At 37.6% G+C, this 22,290-nt stretch overlaps 1 protein-coding gene across 10 annotated transcripts in view; it reads right to left on the bottom strand.

Moving 5' to 3' along the window:
* Positions 1 to 22,290, bottom strand: part of LOC120538749 (ryanodine receptor 1-like) — a 364,839-nt gene that overhangs the window by 28,553 nt on the left and 313,996 nt on the right. For all 10 annotated transcript variants that reach the window (XM_039768185.1, XM_039768186.1, XM_039768187.1 and 7 more), the window contains 9 exons: positions 19,589 to 20,907; positions 19,428 to 19,498; positions 17,638 to 17,803; positions 12,334 to 12,420; positions 10,282 to 10,509; positions 6,735 to 6,865; positions 6,546 to 6,588; positions 654 to 784; positions 449 to 509 (listed from right to left, as the gene is read on the bottom strand). In XM_039768185.1, coding sequence (XP_039624119.1) covers positions 449 to 509; positions 654 to 784; positions 6,546 to 6,588; positions 6,735 to 6,865; positions 10,282 to 10,509; positions 12,334 to 12,420; positions 17,638 to 17,803; positions 19,428 to 19,498; positions 19,589 to 20,907 — 2,237 coding nt within the window. The remainder of the gene's footprint in view (positions 1 to 448; positions 510 to 653; positions 785 to 6,545; positions 6,589 to 6,734; positions 6,866 to 10,281; positions 10,510 to 12,333; positions 12,421 to 17,637; positions 17,804 to 19,427; positions 19,499 to 19,588; positions 20,908 to 22,290) is intronic.

The following is a 22,290-nucleotide window of genomic DNA, read 5'->3' as shown; positions in this document are numbered from 1 at the left end:
ATCAATAGCCAAGTATTAGATGATGATATGCATAGTAAAACATAGAAACATGAACATATGACGCTGTAAACAAAACTCACATCAAAGATTACACATTAATGCTTACTCATTTTTGTTTATACTGAACATCAAAAGTCACACGACACAGGCACAATAATTAGCACCAAGTGCCAAAAAGAAACATCACTTAAGGCTGAATTGAGAGTAAGTGGTCTTTGTATTAGATATTCCAACAATCTCTCTAAACAAAAACTTGCCCTCCACCTAAGTGCAAAGAAAACTAAAGTGAGCATACTAAAAAAAAATGGGTGCCAGCAAACAAAATCTTAAAGCATATATAGCCTCTTAATCTAAAGGTGATTTGCTTTCTCAGTAGTGCAAATTCAGGAATGAGCCTGTACAGTACTATTGTGGAATTCAGATACAGAAGATAGATAAATAAACTCACATTGTCAGTGAACACAACTCCAAACTTCCAAATTTGGTATTTAACATCTACTGACGTAATCCTGTAAAAAGAGCAATTGAGAGAGAATGATGAGACCACAAAAGTATACCCTTATGCCAGAAAGAGAAATGCCTTTTAATTTTCTGTTTAGAATAATTTTCCATTTACAGGAACATAATAAACTTTCCCCAGGCATGCTGCTCACCAAGTGAATATGGAACTGTCTGGCTCAGGCTTCTTCTCATGTTGGGCACTGATATCCAAAGATGCCAAATCCATCCCCAGAAGCTCAGCAATCCGCTCTCTTCCATAGATATCACCATACTTGTCCAGGACCTATCAAAGAGTGAATGGAAAGTTTGAAATAAATTCAGTTCAAATTAAAAGCATGCCTTCAAGTTTAACTCATTATGACACTTCATTCTTTTCTATTCTCTTTTGCTTTTTTTTTTTTTTACAATAAACTTATAAGCTCATTACGTCACTTTATTCTTTTCTATCCTCTTTTTCTCTTTTTATACAAAACACTGAAACAGACAGGAACTATAAATAGGTTGAGGAATAATATTGTCAAAAGGTCAGCATCCCAAATTACACACCATACTACTGATGCAGTAGTTGCTGTCTCATAGCTCTTTACACATGGGTGCAAATCTGGGCTAATAGCTGTCTGTCTGGGCTTTGCACCTGCCCATGGAAGTTTTCCAATAATATTTATCCAGGCAGTACTAAAAAATAAAAATCTGAAACCAATCATTCCTAAAATCACCACACTGCATTCCGTGACAAGAGAAAGATTGGCTCACTGTACACACACTACCCATTTTCCTAAAAAGGGCTCGTTAAGCATATGTATCTTTCATGACTACCATTTTCCTGTTTTATACTAATATAAATCACAAGTGAATGCTCAAACCATAATCGCTGAACACATACTTTTTCTGCTCGTTACTGTTTCTTATATTGTATCTATTATGTGCTGGTATTACCCTTCTTAATTCTTAATGCTGTGGCATCCCTCCCCGGCCGGGACGCCCAGGAGGACCGGAGTAGGGCTTGTGCCTCCTCCAGACCGCGAGGGGGCGTCCGCCCTGGTTATGTTGGGGGCTTGGAAGCCCAGCCCTGTAGGGACCCGTGGCCACCGCCAGGCAGCGCCCCGGTGCCTGAATATGCCTGGAGCCCAGCACTTCCGCCACACCAGGAAGTGCTGGGGGGAAGACGACAGGGGACACCCGGACGGCTTCAGGGTACGCAGCCGGCACTTCCGCGACACTGGGGCGTGTCTGCGGAGGAGTGCCGGGAAGCAGCTGGAGCCCATCCGGGTTCCTATTTAAGGGGCCACCTCCCTTCAGTCGAGAGCGGAAGTCGGGTGGAAGAGAGACGGAGCTGGAGAGAGGACTGGAGGCGGCCAGGAGAAAGAGAGGCATTGAAACTGCGAGGCCTGGACGTTTGGGGAAACGGTGCAAGAGGCACTAGGGAGTGCACGTGACTAACTGTAAATAATTAGTGTAAATAAACAGTGTATGGTGAAATTAAGATGTCCGTCTGCCTGTGTCCGGGTTCAAGTTCACAATGCTTATGCCCCTTTAAATTCGCCATCCATCCATCTATTTCAAATACTGCTTCTTCCCATTCAGGTTTACAGGTGCCAGAAACTTTGGTCCAAGCATTTAACATAAGCCAGGAAAAAAAACACTGCTGTAGGTCTACTCATGAACACACATACTCAATCATGCCAGGCTAATCTGGAGTTGGCAGTAAACCTAATACTCATTTTTGGAATGTGTAAGAAAAATCACAAAGGAAAAAATAAGCAAACGGGTTTGCTTTGGAAAAAATGAGAGATCCTATCACAGTTCAGCTCCTAATTTAACACTGCTACATGTATATTTTTCATTGCCAAAGTAAAGTATATTTTTTATCTGTCACCTAATTGGCACTACAACTGATCCTCTCCCTTTTCTTTGTAGGTTTGGAATCGCATATGGAGGCTCTATACACCTTTTAAGGGCTGAGTTCCAAGCAGACTAAGTGGGTCACCCAGATTTACTTTATAGACATTGAACATTCGACCCTCAAAACTGTACCACCAGCAGACTTTGTAATTCTAATGGAAGACTTTAGTATCCATCCATCCATTATCCAACCCGCTATATCCTAACTACAGGGTCACGGGGGTCTGCTGGAGCCAATAGATTTTAGTATTCACATGGAAAATAACAGGGATACTTTCAGGGGTGTGATTAAAAGGTAAAGACTTGTGTCCCAGTAAATCTAAATGATCTCAACAGTGAATTATTAACGGAGTTTTGTGATAGGCATGGATTGTTCCTAACGATCACCATGAAGAAATACCAGCCAGCTCATAAGTGTACTAAGTACAAAAGTACTTTGTGCCAAAGGTCACTGATTAACTTTGTAGAAACTTTGTAGAGGGGTGTGTACTGGGAATGAGTAATTGTTGCATTGATTCAGAGTTTGTTCATTCACCCCCATAACTCCAGCATTTTTGAAAAGGTTGGGGTATAAAGTTGGAATAGACCCTGCTAAAGACCTCAGTAGTAAGGTCAATTTGAAGTAGCTGTGGCAAGAATGTTATGGGCACTAGTCATGGGGGCACCCCTAGGATCTGTTGTTAAACACCACCTCTGGTGGAAAATATCAGGTTTAAGACCAGAGGCCATTCTGTTTAATGCTGGTAGTAGATTTTCCGGATTAAACTAAGAGGTAGTAGCAGGCCTGCTATTGGCGAGCTGATGCAGTGTCAGCAGAAAAGGCCTGTGTGTTTGTGAAATGTAATAATGCTGTGACTTTTGAATGGCCTCAAAAAGGTTCATTTAGGAAGGGTAGATAGGATGTTGTCCAAGCTGTTCTCAGCAATGGTAGAACAACATTGGCCTCAATATCATATAGCAGAGAACTGACCTGTTATGTTGAAAGCAATGGATAAATATTATCCAATTATATAAAAAGGGTGACTGGGCAGATACAAGCAACTCCAGGCCAGTAAGCTTTATGTGCATTACAGGAAAATTAATGGAAGGAATTGAGCAGAACATGGCAAGTCAGGAGTTTTTCTGAACAGTCAGTATGGCTTTAGAAGAGGGAGATCCTGTTTTACCAACATGCTGTTATTCTAAGAGGAAGCAACAAAAGGGTATGATCAGACTGCAGCTTATGATATAATTTCCCTGGATTTTCAGGAAGTATTTGATAAGGTGCCACATGAGAGGTTGGGCATCAAATGAAAAAAGTGGGAGTTCAGGGTGCTGCTTGTAGATGAGTGCAGAATTGGCACAGACACAGGAAGCAGATGGTTATGGTGTGAGGAACCTCATCAAAATTGGCTGATGTTAGTAGTGGTGTTCCACAGAGATCAGTGCTAGGGCTGCTGTTATTTTTAATATGTGCTAGGGGGCTCTGCCCCCTGCTCGCGCTAGCCACTTTGAGACTCTGCCGCTCGCATATGGGGAAGCGGATTGTTATATATGCATAATAGAACTAACTATTTTACATTACAGCGGGTAATTAACCATAGTCAAAAATAGTAAAACATAATAAATTAAAAGAAAATTATGTTTCATGTTGCGTTAGAGGTATTTGTTGCGTTATATGTTTTCATTCTGTTTGGCTTTGAAATTAACACGCAAATACTTTTTAAACTTACACTTTTACTGCAAAACTTCATTAACAGCAACTTTTCGTCAATATCACATTGAATTTTGATTCTGTGTTTGGACTTACATTGTGACAACACAACATATAACTGCCCTTGAGTGAATATCATTTCATTCTCTCTAATAAATAAACCGATTTCTTCAAACGTTTGTCCCTGTGATTTGTTAATTGTCATAGCAAAAGCTATTCTAACAGGAAACTGTAAACATTTTAATACGAATGGTATATCAAGATCTCCTGTGGTGTCTAATGTTATCCGCGGAAGATCTACTACATTACCTTTCTTGTCACCTGTTAAAATTTTAAATTCTTCAATAAGATTTGGACATAATAAGTCTTCTTTTATTGGGAATTTAAAGTGAGGAAAACGTAAAAATTTGTAAGAGCTGAGAGCGCAGGAACTGTGTCTGACAAAAGCATTCACACAAATGAGCGGTGAGAGGACCGTTCTCATCTAGATTTTTATAATGTTCTAACGATCATGCATCCTTGGGATCTTGTGGAAGGTACAACAAAAGTATGGATCTCAAAGTCCACTGCTGCATGCCACTTACTATTGTGTATTTACAAAGCGAGTGCTGTGTTCACATAAGCTGAAATCATTCAACTTGCATGTTTCACATGGGTGTTCTCTCCTTTCATATTCATGTGGTTTGGATGGTGTTTGCTTGGGAACCAATGAATGTGATATCCACTGCACACTGGGATTGTTTGTGGTGTGATGTGGTTGGGATGAGAATTAGCACCTTCAAATCTCAGATCATCCTCGTTTTCTGTGGTTCGTTCTCTACAAGTAAGGGGTGGGCAGCTGCTAGGATGAAAGAAATTTAAGTACCTCAAGAGTATTCTTCTGAAGTTACAGCAGAAGTGAATGTGAGTAGGACCAACAAATTAGTGTAAGGGCAGCGGTTTTATGACTTTGTACTGGACCATAGTGGCCACATCTCTATGGTACAGCTCAGACTTAAGCATGTCTCTTGTTTATTAATCTGTTGGTAGTATATATTATATTATTTTCTATATTCTGTTATTAATTCTATTTTTTAATTTTGTCCTGCATCTATTTTATTCATTTAATATGGTGTTGTTTATTAATTATTCTTCAATTTTGTATTATTTTAAGCTTTTATGTATTAGTGTTGCTTGTTGTCTATCCTGCTGAATGTATGTGGAGCCTAAAAAGGCAGGGCCACATTATTAGGCAACTGGGCTACTGGTGTCATTAGTTTTTAAGCTGAAGAATTCTTAACTGTTTCTGCACTGTGTTTATGATTTTGATTTTGTGATTCTTATTTGGATTTTCTGTTTTTAACCACAGCATTGTCTTTCACATCGTGCTTTCTGGTTTGTGATTTATTGGAATTGCTTTGCTTTAATATGCAGAGGCTAAGCCTATTTTGCTCCTTTATTGCTGCTGCCTTTGTTTACTGCATTCTTTTGGAATTGTCACAATAAATACAGAATCTCAACATTGAAGGAACTTTGCTTTTTTTGGGTTAGATCATTTTTTTTTAACAATTTTCCTCTTTCCTAAACTGATATTTTGCTATTATAAAGCTTTGGCCCAATTTTTGGGTCTGGGTCAGGCCTGCCTGTTGAGTTTGGAATCTGCCTGCTAGTGGTAAGGCCTATTATGGGGATCCATACCAAGGTGAAATATTGTTTTGGCTGGCCATTTTGAGGCCTACACCCCATTTTTGTGCTACTTGGAGCAGGAAATTGTTATAATCTTCATCTGTGTTTTTATTTCTAGGTAACTGACAGAAAGAATAAGACTGCAAATATTTATGAAGGAAATCGGTTCCTGCACAAAGTTGCTGGACTCTCCATGAGTGGAGTAGGAGCTCAGTAATAATGGTGACTTATTTGCTGTTTCTCCAGATTGAGATGAGTCAGCTGAGGTGCTTTGGATATGTAGTTAGGATGCACCTCGGTGTCTCATACAAAAGTTTTACAAGGCACAGCTCAATGGGAGAAGACTGTGAGACAGACCCAGGACACACTGGAGGAATGTTCTGGGAGCAAATGGGTATCCCCAGGTAATCTTCAATGAAGTTGCTGAGGATAGAGAGGCCTAGTGAGCCTAGCTGAGAATGTTGCTACCATGCTTTTCACAAGGAAAAACACAATGAAAATGATAATAATAATAATGACATTTATATATTTTAACTAGCTATGCACATGACAACAGCAGTTCTATTACAGTTATCACAGATGATGCTGAAACTGAGCTAAAAGGACCTTGAATTAGTTGTATGTTGAGAAGATGCTTTACAAACCAAGATTAATTACTAAGTAGGAAACAGTAGCTGATGTCCTGTCCTAGATGGGGGTGTGAAGCAACAACAAGGCTATATATAGAAGTGTTGCCAAGAGAACTACTTAAGATGTTCCACGTGAAAAGGAAATCTTCACTTACCTTCCGTTTGACAAATTTGTCCCAGTAGTTGCTTGGGAAAGAGCTTAAAGACATAAAAAGAAGCAAGTTAGTATACCTCTAAAAGTCAGACAGCTTTTGATTACTCTTGTTAAATAAAATTTTCAGGTGGAGAAGCATGCCTCTCATCAACCAAATGTCTAGCTGAACCTGCCAGTCATTTATACTTACGGTGTATTGAGGACCAGCCTATCCCACTGCCCTTTGATGTCATCATCTTCTGGCTGTTCAGTGATGTAAACACCATCAAATTCAAGCTTACGAGCCAGCTCCTTCTCTCTTTTAAAGATGACTAGGGGGACCTGCACCGACACAAAGATGTTATTTGTTGGTCTAATGTATTCTGTACAGTACATTATACTGTTAATGTATCTGACATATAAATCTGGGTTCATAAATAGGGCTGGGAAGATGCTTATGAAAGGCGATGCAACAATTGCTCTTTAGCACAATTCAGAATTTAATTATTTAATAAACCAGTTAGACAAGGATTAAACTCAAATCAAACGATAAGCTAACAATAAATAAATAAACCACTACTTATTATTTACAGTATTATTAAATTAGAAACTCTGTAAAAAATCTACAAAGGTGGATCACTACTGGTATGCTCTAGAAAAGTATGCTGTATAAATGACTTTGATTAATGCATCTATGCAAATGTAATATGCACCTGTTAGCCACGCTAGCTGGGAGTCCAGAAGAACTGTTGATCCTATACTTTGAAAACACCTTGGAATCTGGGGCGGGTGGGTTGTTATAAAACCTTTGTAGTACTACTAAGTTCCGAAGTAACAAACAATATATTTAATACTTAGTTTATTGCCCAATTTATTTACATTTAAAACTGAACAGTCTTGCCATAGTCTTACACATGCTTATTTAAACACCATTAATGAAGCTGCTTCCACTCCAAATTCCTTTATTATTTTTGTACAATGTGTCTTTAACCTTGCCTTCCTTTCTCAGTAATCAAAAATTGATCAGAGTGACTGCAGTAGAAAACCGGCTATTTACATACTGTGAGTAAAAGTGGAGTAAAGAATTTGAAAAGATTTCACCTTTTTGACAGTGACACCATTTATAATCAAGGGAGTAGGAGGAGAAGATAATCTAGAGTATTGAGCTTCTCACTTGGAACCTGTCTCCCATCAGGCTTTAGAGACTTGTCACTGAATGTCAGTCATTTGAATGCAGCTGTTGGTGTAGAGGGGAAAAAAAAAAACAAGGACAAAGACTATACCCCTAAGCAGGGGCCTTATACATAAGCAAGTTCTATGGGTCCCTTCCTCTCAAAAACTATTTTTTCATTCCTGGCTTTGAGGACAGCTACTAATTCCAATCATGACTGCACACTTCTCATGAATAGAATAACAGAAACTAAAAAAGGCAGTATGAATTTTGCTTTAAGGGACTGTATCAACAAAGAGAATGCCAGAGACTAAATACCTCCTGTCCGCTATATGGTACATAGTCCTGGAATGGGACTTAGTGGACCATGTTATCAATCTAACAAAGATGGCTACTGGACTTTTGAATGGAAATAAAAGCTCAAGGATTCAGGGATATCAGGGGCCACTACAAGGAGTTTGTCTGGTGTTCCTGAAGGTTAAAGCAAAGCTACTATTAACCCCAGTGGTAACTACAAAGTTTGGAGGTGACTCTGGAATGAGGCATAGAGCCTCCTCACAAAAAAGAGTACAACAGAACCTGGAACTAGGAGCAATGTTTGTGTTGTGGTGAAGTGTCAAATTACAGAAGGAAGAAGAGTTCAGAGTTGTATAGATACAGAGAGAAAGAGAGAGAGAGAGTTGAGAAAGGGTGTACTTTGCAGCAGTTTCTAAGAGGGCAAGTGGACTATCCACCTTACTGTTGAGACAGGGCTCAAGACCTGGACAGTCATGTCTAGAGGTCCACCTGACTTACTTATTTGTTGTTGACTCTAAAAAAGGACGTTATTTACTCTATTAACAAGCAAGACTTGACATTTATGTGTAACCAGTAATGGCATACTGCACATTACACTTGACTTGAGCATTCATATTTTTCATGCTCTTTCTCTGTACATTTAGCATTCATTTACTCAGAGGTTGATGCGCTTGCTGCTTCGTGAGCAGCTCTTCTTTTCTTCAACCTAGCAGCCCTCTTCTTCTCTTCTTTCGTCAACATCTTTTCACATTAAAACTGATTAAGTCAGTGTTTGTGTATAAATTACTTAGTATGTTTTCTTTAGTTTTTCACTTAGGCTGGCCCTTAAGTCTTCAATCTGCATCAAGAGGTAGGGGAAGTGATGGCGAAGGTGGTAGGGATGAGAACGGAGCCCGTACGCATGTGCCGAACAGCCGCTGCTGACAGTTGATTCTACAAAAAAATAAAATGTGTGAACAGAAACATACTACACTTGTTGGGTGTAAGTAGAGAAAAATGCAGATGGGAAGTGTCACCTCAGGGAAACAAAATATGTGCAAGCGTATAACATGACAAAGTCTCTAATACAGCAATAATCTGATTAGCCAACCTCAGTATATAAGCCTATTAATGGTACTTTAAAATTCACATTACATTTGTTCTATGTCTGTTTCATCTCAAATTACAAAATGCAGAAATCTTGATTTTCTTTTTGTTTGTATGAAATAAGCTTAACTTATATAAGAAGTACAAGTTGTGCAGTGTTTAGTACTGTTTAAAGGTAAAAATTCAGAACTTGATAGTGAAAGGAAGCTCTAATTTGGATTCGGCCAAATTCACGATTGACTTTTTGCAAATTTTGAAAACATCTGTCACAGTTAGGCTCTACCAGGACAAGGTGTAAGTCTATTGCAGGACCTACAGTATATACTATAACTCTTGATGCACTCTTCCTTCTCTGTAGTTTCTCACACTATAAACATCCTGCCTCTTCTTCAGTCTCTCATTTGAAAAATTAGGGAACTGTAGTATATTTTCCCTCAGATTTAGGTACTTTTCTCATAATGTGAGTAAACATTTAATTTGAAAACAATATTAGTCTGTCCACCTTGAAGTCAAAACAGAATATAACCGGCCCACAGTTCCTTTCTTTTCAAGACATACTGTATATAATTCATCAAGGTTTTATTTAATGAATGCTATTTTATTACTATATTCGTAGTATAATACTAATAGTAAATATGAAATACTTGCAAGGAAGGATCTCATTTTATTGTGCACTTGATAATAAATTTAAATTTGAGCTTGGTACAAATCATAAGCCTAACAAATATAAGCACATACAGCCACCTGTTCATCCATTTACTTTTTTCTTAATTAAAAGTTCATTGGAAGATGAAGCTCATCCCAGTAGTATCAGACACATGGCAGGAACCAACCATTGATATTACATCACCACATCCAGAAAAACAGAATATGTTTTTTATGATAATTAAGATGTAAAAAACACTATTGTACACATTAAAGCTAACTTATTATAGATCAATATTGAAGTTTCAATTAGTATAACATGTACATACTGTAAATTTGATCAGGGAGGAAAGTCATGTTATTAAAACAAAGCAACATGGACACAGATGGAATGCAATACTTCACACAGACAGTGACTAGGTCCATAATGAAATCCCGGTCACAGAAGTTGTGAAGCAGCAACACTAACTGATTTGCAAGCCATTGATAACACAGTAAAACAAAAGAACATTTGTTAATATAATTTGTCCTATCTAGGTAAAAATTTGAAATCGTATACCTTTAAACAGTTGTAACCAATGATGCACAAGAAAGAGATGAGTGTGTGGACAATCGACAGGAACACAAGTGTGGGCTGCATGTAGCCTGTGCTCTCCTCTAGGAAGTAATAAACCACACTGTCCTCTTCTTCCTCATCTCCTCCTTCTTCAAACCCAGATCCTTCAGCTTCCTCCTCAAAAAGACCTGAACCTTCAAATTCATCATCTCCTGGGGGAGAGTCGGAAACCTAAGAGACAGATCCATAAATATTTATCTGTAAACATGTCTGACTCAAATGTTATGACAAATGAGTGCTAGGTTTAGTTGGATTTTTTAATGACGTTGCACCACAGTAGCTGGTTCAGCAACAGGACAGCAACTGTAGTCTTTGAATTGCTAAAGACTGATTTATTTCAAAGAATAAACATCTCTCAAATGGCCTTACAGGCGCTGATGTCTGAGGTTCAATCCCCAATTAAGGCAAAACACGTGTCATGTACTCTTTGTATTATTTGGCAGGTACTCTATCACATATCTATGATCTACTTCTCACAACTGAGAGGATGTGGAGAATGTTTGCTGACTGGCTGACCAATCACAAGCGTTTCTTGGTAGGTGACCATCCAAATTATCAGATTGTGATTCAGACCTATGAACATAAGTGATGGTACGGTAAACTGGAATCATGTTTAAATGTTTAGAGATAATCAATTTTCAGTTTTATTGAATTTTGTAATTATATTAGGCTAGTCATTTTAGTTGAAGAGATTAGAATAGTTTATGGGGTTGCATAATAAAATTATAATTATGCTGCCACTATTACCATAACCTACCTGGTAACCAGTCAGGTTAAACAGAGAGCTAAATAAAAAGACATCTTCCCAGTACAGCCCAATTACTATGTGTTTTCTGCAATGTCATGTTTCCAAAACATATTTTCCCAGAGAGTCTTGCAATCGTGATTCTACTCAAAGCTTCTTAAGCACTTAACATAATGAGCTAACCAATCTGCAGACATCCTACACTGAAAACAATTTGAAGTCAGCATGCAGTTGGTATTCATGTTGGTTTATTAGGTCACATCTGTCTGATGAATTCATTTTTAAGAATTTTGCAAATTTAGGATAGATACTGGTACATTACTATGTACGATTTGAATCACTTGCAAAATGAATTTGAACAGTGAAACAAAAAAATTGCATATGAAACAAAATTAAGATACTTTTAACTGCAGTTTGGAAGTAGACTGTGGCAATATTTCAGCTTTATAAATAGCCAGTATGGATTTTTCAGCTCATTTTTTACCATTGCAGCTTTTCTCTAGAATTGCTCTAGGAGTGTCATAGACAACAACTACATATGTAAAAATCAGGGAAATGAATGAGAATATCATGCACTGACATGTGGCATGCATCATTTTAATTTTCAGACACTTGTGGAGAGATGTTGTGAACTACATTATATAAAATTTGAAACTTTTACAATGAAAATATTCTCACAATTTTTAAAGGTAGTTATTAAACATGGCACAGGATGTGTATGTAATTCTTAAGGTTCACATTTAACATTTTTATACTAATATTTTATTAACCCTATATGCCAGCTCTCAGTCATGAGGCAGTAGCATTGATGAATAGTTTTGATATAAAGTTTGTGATTATTAATTTGTATTATATGAGTTTGTTGTCAATGTTGATTTGATATGCACTTAATAAAGTAGCTTATATGATCTGAATGGCTATAGAGGACATCTCTCTCTAATTCTGTGGAGTTTTGTGTATTTGGGAGCAGGGTTAACAAGAGGAGAACAAAATCTGAAAGACATGGGTGTGTAATCTAATACCTTATACATACGTCATAACAGATAACATAAAAATATGAAAAATGTTAATTACATATAAAATCATTATAGGCCACACAATCAGTCACCTCTTTGCTCCCAAAAGCCACCCAACCAAGGAACAAAAACATTACATCCTATCACACTATCCCATATTGGTTTTAGGAGAATCTAATCACTCTGTGTATTATAACAGTAGAGTTCAACCAAAATGCCATAATTGTACAATACCTTGTAGAAGAGGAGAATGAAATTGATTGCAAAGGCCACAAACAAAGCCAGAAAACGAAGATTGTAGAAGTTCCTGGATAGGTAGTTCTAGCATGAGAGAGAGAAAGATGATTAACAGTTAATGTCAAAGAAACTATCATAAAAATGAAATTAAGTTAAACAGTAAAACCCACATTCTTCTAAAATGGAACTCCTGTCTTTACTATGATTTTGTTGAGGCTCACTTCCTGCCTTGTAGTCTGTTTACTCTGTTCATTTTTGAAAATTGTCTAGTCCATCATCTTCATAACCTGCTTTATCCTCAGCAGAGTCATGGGGAAGCTGGAGCTTATCCCAGCAAATATAGGGCACAAGGAAGGAATTTATGTTTTTGTTTTATTTCTTTTCCTTAATTTGTAATTGTTTCTCATTGAGCCTTGTTGTTAATTATTTGTAATGGTTCTCCTGGTTTTCATTTATTTTAATTGAGTTTGTTATCTCCCTTTCCTTTTTATGTTGACCCCTGGCGGTGGGACCTCCCAAAAGTGTACCTGCACAGCTAACAGGGCTACAATCAGACCCTCTGTTTAAAGGCTGCACTGGCTACAGGCTAACGGCTGAGGCATTGAGTATTTCTTTGTGTTTTTGGCTCCCATTACGTTTGTGATCTCTTTGGGGTTTTTTTTAGTATTTACGCATTGTGCTATTTTGAAAATTTAGGTTGTCATACATGTGCACATGGGAAGCAGTCAATTGGCTTAAATAAATGTACTGACACTGAACCAGGGGGTGGCAATGTGAACTAACACCTTCTCTCTTTCTTCTACAGACCCTCAGAAGGAAAATCAACCTGATCTCACTTCTGGTTATAGCAGTTGAAACAAACCCCTTCCTGTCAACCCATTAGAAAGTCCCATTAGCACCCCACTTCATTCAGTTCTGTTGTGGACTCAGTCTCTTAAGACTAATCTGAAATGTTTGTTTTGTCTTTTTTTAAGTATACAGGATGGATCCCCAAAACTTTCTCTTGGTTTTGTTGTCTCTTCTTACAAGGTATATTGCCCATTTGAGTATTTTGGCCTTAATAATAATAACAACAACTCCACAGTTATATAGCGCTTTTCTCACTACTCAACGTGCTTTGAAAACTCCATGCAGGGAGGCCCTGGGATACAAACCCATGTAGTTTTTAGAGTTTCAGGGCCTACTGAGTTTTGAAGGTTTTTTGTGCTTACTTGCTTATTTACTTGAAGTTCATTTTCATATTTCTTGGTCTTTTCCCTTGTGGATTATTTTTCTATTATTGTTTGAATTCTCTTGAGTTTGTCATGCTTAATAAATCAGTTAATTTGTATTTACTTTTGCTTTGGATTGCATGGTTTCTTACTTAATGCACAAAATCAGAGACAGGTGGAACTTTATTTGTCCCTAAAGGGAAATATATATAAACAAACATGACTAAAAAGAAAAAAACTTCTGATTTGGCAGTTACACTTGCAATGTATCATATGCAGACATATTGCTGCCGGTACAAAGGAGCCCAAGTAACATTTCTTCACACACTGCTGAATAATTTGATGATTAAAAGTACTCAGTGTCAGAGAATGGGTGTGCAGCATTGTTCATAATGGCTATCATTTTTGTTTTCATTCTCTTATCCACTACAACCTCCAGGGTAGAGAGTGAATCCCAAAACTGAGCCTACTTTTTGAATTTGCTTGTTGATCTGGTCAGCCTCTCCTCAGGTAATGTTATTGGCACAACAAAATACAATGTAAAAAAATGCACGGAACAATGCAGGATGTTTTCCAACTGCACTTTTTGAAGCCTTATTGATAGACTGAACAAATGACAGAGGATATCACAAAGTTTCTCAGCACAGGCCCTAAGATCTCAAAGACTGACTCCATCTGGTCCTATGACTTTTCCTCCAAGTAGCTTTCTCACAGTACATTCCAATATTCAGAGGTGGACTCATCACTGGCCATTCCAGGTGAAGTGGTAATTTTTATTTATCTATATAGCAGGGATGTTGTGGGGGACTGGTGATTGGAAGAAGGTGACAGTGGGATGGAAAATTTATGAAAAAATTGATTTAGGGCGTTGACTTTTTCCATATTCTCTTCTAGCTCCTGGGTCCTGGATTGCTTAAGACCAGTAACTGTCAAGTCTATTCCATATATATTTACTTACTCTGAGTGAATCTACTTTCTGTTTTAGCTTTGTAAGCTTCTTTTCCTTCACTTGTCTTTATGTTTAGCACTCGCTGTGCCTCCTTTAGAGCCTCTTTGTCATTGGGTTTGAATACTTGCTGCTTCTAGTTCAAATAGCTGATTAGTAACCCAGGGCTTGTTGTTTGTCTCAGTAACCCAGGGCTTGTCTCAGGAACGTCAAGAAAATTCTTCAGGATCCATCACACCTAGGACATGCATTGTTTGAACGCCTACCTTCAGGCAGACGTTTCAGATCCATAAAGACTAAGACACATAGACAGGGAAACACTTCCTATCCTTCAGCGATCACCATGCTGAATGCAGCTAAGTGGTCAATCTGACCGAGTGCACCTTCATTCTAAGTTAACATTAGATAAGGGACAAGTGCAATATAATGTATGTATGTATGTATGAGTGGAAAACATTGTTCTGCTGTTATGGACAATTTTGGATACTTATTTTATTCCCTTATTTTAGTTGTACCTTGAGTAATTGTGTTTTGTGTTTGTTTTTATTTTTATTTTATTTTTACTGCACTGGAAAATTGCAATTTTGTTGTACAATGTCTCATTGCTACAATGACAATAAAGATTTTGATTGATTGATTGATTGATCTTGATTGAGATTTTGATTGATTGAACACACTGTCTTTGAGGGCACCACAGTGTCAACACAAAAATTAACATCGTCTATGATGTAGTGACAGAGTCCTTCAAAATTATCCCCAATTGACTGACATATTTCCCACTCTGTTATTTTGAAGCAGTCTTTCAAAGCCATTTCAGCCTCCAGGCTTCACTTCCTCACTATTCTGGTGGTAACAGATTGCCATCTAATAACAGACTTGTAGACAAGAGTAAGAGAAACCGCATTGCAGTCACATCTGCCCAAAGCTGCCAAAACTTTACACTTAAAGGCATCATTAAAAGAGTAGGTCCAGCTCATTGTTTCCTCTAAAAACTGATGGAAGTTTGTCACCGTTTCTTAGAAAGTCACAATAACAATTATGCACAGTGCTGTGTTGTTTACATTATTACTGAGAAAAATATGCTTTACTATTCTATTTGTATCTGAAAGTGGTTTGTATGATCTCTCACTGTCCATTTTTATTTTTACTTTTAATTTACTTGATTAGCAGAATTTTACACCAAGGCAAAAACAGGGTTGCAAAAAGGGACAGAAAACTCACTTCCACACCTAAGAGGGATACATACCTAAAACTAGAATAGATGAGGAGCAGCTATGTGGAGGCTAAAACCACAAATTGTAAATGTGATAGCCTCAAATGATTTCTTTGTGGACATCAGTCTAAGGAAAAATATATTGAGACTGTCATAGAACCCCAAACCTCTATTAAATGGATAGTCAGTGTGCATTGAATTTGGAATAGAGATAGCATGGTCAGTTACTGTGGAAAGACAACACTATAAATGCCGGTAAGTGCTTTGGTGTGCAATTGTATGTACTTTAAACTGTGTAATAGGGATGTCTGTTCTACGTGAGTAGGTAGAAGCTAAAATTAACGTGTGGCCTTTAATTTACTTATTAAAGGAGGGATGATTGTTTGAAGTACTTTTTACTTGCTTAATTGAAGCCCAATTTTGAATATTGTTTTTGTACTCTGAGTCACAGCATCATACAAAGGCTACAAGATATATGCTATACTACAAATGTGCATGTGTTTTCTGTACCATTTTAGAGTTCAGAGAAGACAGAACATATAACCAGTATCATAAGGCACAAGGTGGGAACAGATACCTACAGACAATAGTGCCAACTCACTCATGCTGCACTAGTTTAGAGCTACCAAATAAGGTAACACTCCCATCAGCAGAAAGTTAAAATTAAAGATTAAAGTGTTCATTGAAATAGTCAGTAGGCTGAGAATTAACCACAGGTCTCTGTAGCTGTAATATGGCAGCGCTAAACAGTTGAAATCTTTGATAGGATACAGCATGCTGAGGATGTTAAACAGCAAATCCTCTGTTCATTTGCTTCATGTAACTCCACAGTTGAAAATCTGACTTGCATGACACAAATAGGCAACACATACTTTAGAAGGGTAGCTGACAATAAATCACAAAGTCCATACGAAGGTATAGAACTTCATGGCAAAGGCATTAGCAGAGACATTGCTTCACTTTCCTAAAGACAGAGTCAGAGCAATGCATAGCAAGACATGCTTTTAAAGATTTGTTCCACTTAAAATTTCACCTCCTCTAAATGTATAGCTTCTGTTGGTATATAATTTTGAACATACAATTTTTCAAAAAATGTTTGTAAAAATAAAGTTAAAAAAGGTATACAATTAAAATGCATAGTTTGACTTGAACAAGGATCCAATGTCTGAACCTCTACACTATAGGGTAGTACTCCCTTTTAAATTAGTGTTACATTGAAACAATGATCCCAGTCATTCAGATACCTTATCTAAGATACTGTAGCAACCCGTGGTTGAGTATTGAAGTTTTCGGAGCCGAACTCTGCCGTGCACTTCCCCCAAGCTATCGGCTAGCGGAATGCCAGCGTCATGCACGCAGCTGTACCCAGCTCATTAAGTAGGCGAGCACTCGTGTCCCATACACCGCACGACTCCGAGTGTCTCCATAATAATTGCATAGATGAAATCTAGCAACACACAGCTCTGTCCTTTTGTATCTCTTTATTAGAGCAGATAGTCAGAAACAAAGCTCTACATTTTGCAAGGCCATTGCCAAGGTCATTTCTGAAGACATCTTTCTCATTGATGGTAACTGTTACACTTATTATACTTGGGCTACAAATGTCCCAAACCCCCCAAGCAACTGCAACACAATACACATATACATTCCCAATACAAAAGGAAATCGACTGCCTTGCTTGCCCAGCGCAAACAGTGAATGTTACAGAATTACCCACAATGCACCATGCCGCCAGCGCTGACTGCTGGTTCATTACAATACATATAGGCTTAGAACTGCTTAGTTCTAATTTGAAATATCTCTTGATCTGTGAATGATACTGTAGGCATTAACATTTAACATAATATTTTGTACTAAAGATGAAAGAACACCAAAAAAGAAGTATTTCCAGTGAACTGAAAAAAAAGGTTTAAACTCTTTAGTTGACTCACCAAGAATTTATTTCTTTGAATCTCCAACTCATTCCAAAACTCAAATCCACCATCCTTTTCTGATTTCTTTTTTTCTCTCTTTGACTTCTTTCGTTCTTTCTTAGGTGGTTCTTCCTCTTCTGTTTGTGGCTCTTCTTGTAAATCTACTTTCTCTCCATTCTCGGCACTTAAAAAACAAGATGACATGTGTGAGAGAAAATGTAGGGAATTGTGGTCATGGCCGATGAGGCTGCCAAATAAACAAGAGAGGTAAAGGTGAAAATGAAGGTAAACATGAAGTTATACTTAGAATAATCAAGCCAACCTGCCAGGCGATACATGTATTAGCTAATGGACTTCCCAAGATGACATATAAGCATGGTTTGTTATCTCCTTGCTTGTAGTGTCACAATAATCATGATAGGGGACAATATGACACAGTAAGGAACCATGGAGAGAAGGAGGGACGAAAATGTTTAAGGCAAGTTTTCCAGCTGGATTTTGCCAGGCAGTAATGACAGTAACAGATTTGAACACAACAGAAATCTTGGGAAAAAAAACAGAAATCTTGGCACTGACAAGAAAGCAGGAGACAGAGCTGGAGGTAGCAGAGTTAAAGGATGGACAGGATTAGAAATGAGTACATTAGAGGGTCAGCTCAAGTTGGACAGTTGGGAAAAAAAGTCAGAGAGATGAGATTGTGTTGGTTTGGACATGTGCAGAGGAGAGATGCTGAGTATATTGGGAGAAGGATGCTAAGGATAGAGCTGCTAGGCAAAAGAAAAAGAGAAGTTTTATGGATGTGATGAGAGAGGACATGCAGGTGATGGGTGTAACAGAACAAGATGCAGAGGACAGAAAGATATGGAAGAAGATGATCTGCTGTGGCGACCCCTAACAGGAGCAGCCGAAAGAAGAAGAAGAAGAAATTTTGGGAAAGTCAAAAGTCACCGGTTCATATGGGAATTTTATAAGTGAAGATATATTCTTAGTAGACTATAAAGCTTCAATTTGCAATTTGAAAGACAGTTGTTAATGCACTGACTTATTGTACAGTATATCTCAATCTATACAATTGAGTGTGATCATCAACACTTACATTCAGTTAGGAATTTCATTTAATTTAGCCTACTTTTTTAATTTATGAATTATTACCTTTGTTTTTAAAATTTTGTAATTTAGTGACCTCATTTATATACTATTTTATGTGTTTTTTTCTAATAGGCATCACCATTTTGTGTGCTTCGATTTTATGAGTGATGCCATTTTTGTGTGTGCTTGCAATGATGCAGAAATAAAGAAAGTGTGGCAAAACAAAGCAAATAACCTGAAGACACATACGATATACAAATGGAGAGAAAACACAAAACCATGTAAATAAAACAGTAACTAGAATATTATGCACATCTCTGAAAAAATATGACTATAACACCCATCTACTGTATATGCTGGTATTATCTGTTATTGGAAGTGATTGAGCTGGACATACCTTAATCTGGATGCTAGAGGAAACATATTCATAAGCCCCAAAAAGCAACAGGTAAATTATCAGAAGGCAACAAACTTATTTTAAGGTGCAGGGGACTCTTGATCATTTCTGTAAAATTAAACCACTAAATTAAATTTGTCTAACTGTACACATTTGTTGCCATGACATTTTTTCTGGGCTTTGGTTCGCACACCAAAGGAGATGAAATCCAAGAAATTACATAGTAGAGAGTTCCTATGACACAGATTAACACATACCTAAATATTAGCATCTACTACAACAAGGAATAGTTTAAAGTTATAGGGTTATGTTATCTACTTACTCAGTTTTTTCAGGCTGTGGTGGGGGCTCTTCTATTTCTGGTGGTGGCTGCTGTTCTTCCTCTCCAGATTGCTAAAAAAATGACACTGCTAATGAATACTCCATTAGAAGTAGATCAAATTTCTTTAAAAATAATTGCAATATTTAACCATTTTCACTTACAAATTTTCTTAAGGTGAAAGGAGAACCCTCAGGTGTTGGTGGCTCAACATTGGTGGGCTCACCAATATCTCCCAAACCTCCAGGAGCATCCATGGCACCTATTCTTCCTCCTTCTTTCCTTTCTGTTCCAAACATATCTTGAGATTCCTCAGCTGCTTCATCACCTTTACCAGAATCTAATAGGTCTATAGCCCCACCAGCCTCCTGTTCTTCTAAGCTACCATCATCAGGAGGAAGGTCACCGTGCACTTCATCTTGAGTAGGATCGGGCATGCTGGCCAAGATTTCTGTCACTGTAATATTTTTGGCTCCCTCTACTAGTCCACCCCCAAATAGAGTATGCCAAATAAGTAAGAAGAAACCTTTACAAATGCTGTAGATGAAGTGGAGGATACCCATTATCAAAGTCCAGAAGAAAGTGGCCAATCCAATCACCATTTCCTTCAAAGTCATTTTTTTAATTCTACGGTATTGCCTTCTCAGGTTCCGGAAAGTGAACATGCCAAGGAAGTCAAAAATGCTATTAATGAAATCTGCAAAGGCTGAACTGGATTCAGGAGGAGAGGCATTCTCATCAGATTCTCCTTCTCCTCCTCCACTTCCACTTTCACCTGCACTTTCCTCTTCATCATCTTCATCCTTTTCCTCCTCTTCAGTCTCTGAGATCTGTGAGGCAATCTGCATCTCAAAAATTGTGTCCTCACAAAAGTTGACAAAAAGCTCCATCTTTTCTGACTCTCCACCCTCATTTACAACATCAAATATGAACTGTCTTTTGGATTCTTTGACCTGAGGCATCTCCCACTGTGTGCGATTAGCCTCACTGATTTCAAAGTAGATGCGTTCTATTCGTTTGCTGGCTCCCATGATTTCAATGCGTCCCAGAAATGGACGGAAATAGTTGAGGACACAATCTGCCTGCTCCAAAAAGTTTTGTAAGCGTGTATCATGAGGCACATGTTCTGACAAGTTTGTAAGCAGTACAGCAATGTTAAAGCCAATATCTTTGGCTGGCTCTTGAAATCGATTAGCAAACTCCTCATAATTGATCATTTCATTCTCATCTGCTTCTGAGCAGGATAGTAGAAACTGGATCTCACTGGGAGAGTATTGCTTCTGACTATCCATGGCTTTCTGGAAGTCTTTTTTAGAGATAAGTCCTCGAGGATCTGTCACATAGTCCTTGAAGGCATCAGAGGCAACAATGTCTTTCAGCTTCAGGAACATATCAAAAAACTTTAAAATCATTTCTACATTGCTTGAGGACTCTACCAGCATATCAACCATCTGTCGAGCAATGGTACCATTCACAACATTTCCTGATAAAAGAAAAATCAAATGAAAAAAGTAAAAGTCATTTTTTGAAGAGAAATAACATTATTGAATTGGGTAGGGAAACTGAAAGAAAAAAAAAACTACATTCAAAGTTTGTTACTTTAATACACAAATATTTTATGATTTCAAGGGATTATGTGCATGAAATAAAGTTTAAGTAGGACTAATTATTTTTGTACAAAATACTTGCCTTCCTGTTTGATGAAAACAAAATAAAGTAAGTATTTCATCCACACATATGCTTCTTCTATTTTTATTCACTGGTTCTGCTAGTACATGACTCATCTTTCTTTAGTAGGAAAAGTGGCACTCAAGTAGTTGCTGTAGTGTTAAATCTGACTCAGTTTCACAGTTTAATCACAGTTAACAATCAAATCCTAAAACGCATGATAGCAATCAAATGTAATTACGAATAGTGTGTGCACCGTGGAACTGGGAAAGATGGAAGAAACACCAGTGGAAGAGTTAATAAATGAAAAACTGCCTTTAAGTAGACAACTAAAGGCTAGTGAGGGTAATTTAGAAGAATGTCCTCAGAAACATAAGACTATGTAGATGTTATGAGTATCACGCAGACAGTTAATGAGCCATGAAAATAACCCATTATGCGACTCAAATATGAATTTTGTGCATATACTTTTTAGGTCTGTAAAGGTTCAACTGAATTCAGAAGGCAGACGTCCTTGTTCTAGCTCAGTGGTTCCTAAAATCGATCCTGGGGACCCATTGTGACTGCAGGTTTTGTTCCAACCAACTTCCATTTTTCATTGGACTCTTAGTCTAATTAAGTGAGTCATTATTTTCCAGTTTCTGTGTTTCAAAGTCAATGTAGAAATTAAAAACTAAGTTTGGTAGATTTTTTATTAAAATGTAATAAAAAATATGGGGAATATGTGTAGGTTTTTTAAGTTATTAACAGTATTTTCAACTTGATTTTCATTCTGCTTTTCCAGGTGTTCTGGTTATTTAATTAATTATTTACTAATTAGGGAGTCCGACACTGAAGTCATTGCTGCTTTCATCATCCCAGGTGTCTGCCGTGCTGGTTGTTAATTGTTACTATTAGGGTTAAATGAAGGGAGCAAACTCCACAGGAAATGGGAAAAATAATAGGACAACAACAAGAGAGAGTTAAGCATTTATAGCTTTAGAAAAAAAGAGAAATATTTCTAAATGTAAAAACCACACAGTTGTGTTTTTCTGAATGCAGAATAAGAGAAGAGTAAAAAAGACCTGCTAATTAAATGAGATCAGTTGTTATTGATTATTATCACTGAGTGTGAATCTGGTTGGAACAAAAATCTGCAGCCACAGTGGGTACCCAGGATCAAGTTTGGGAACCATTCTTTTAGGTCATATATGATTCG

The sequence above is a fragment of the Polypterus senegalus genome, chromosome 11 (genome assembly GCF_016835505.1).
Source record: "Polypterus senegalus isolate Bchr_013 chromosome 11, ASM1683550v1, whole genome shotgun sequence".
Lineage (NCBI taxonomy): Eukaryota > Metazoa > Chordata > Cladistia > Polypteriformes > Polypteridae > Polypterus > Polypterus senegalus.
The sequence above is the reverse complement of the archived record's forward strand: the minus strand, read 5'-3'. Positions and strand labels throughout refer to the sequence as shown.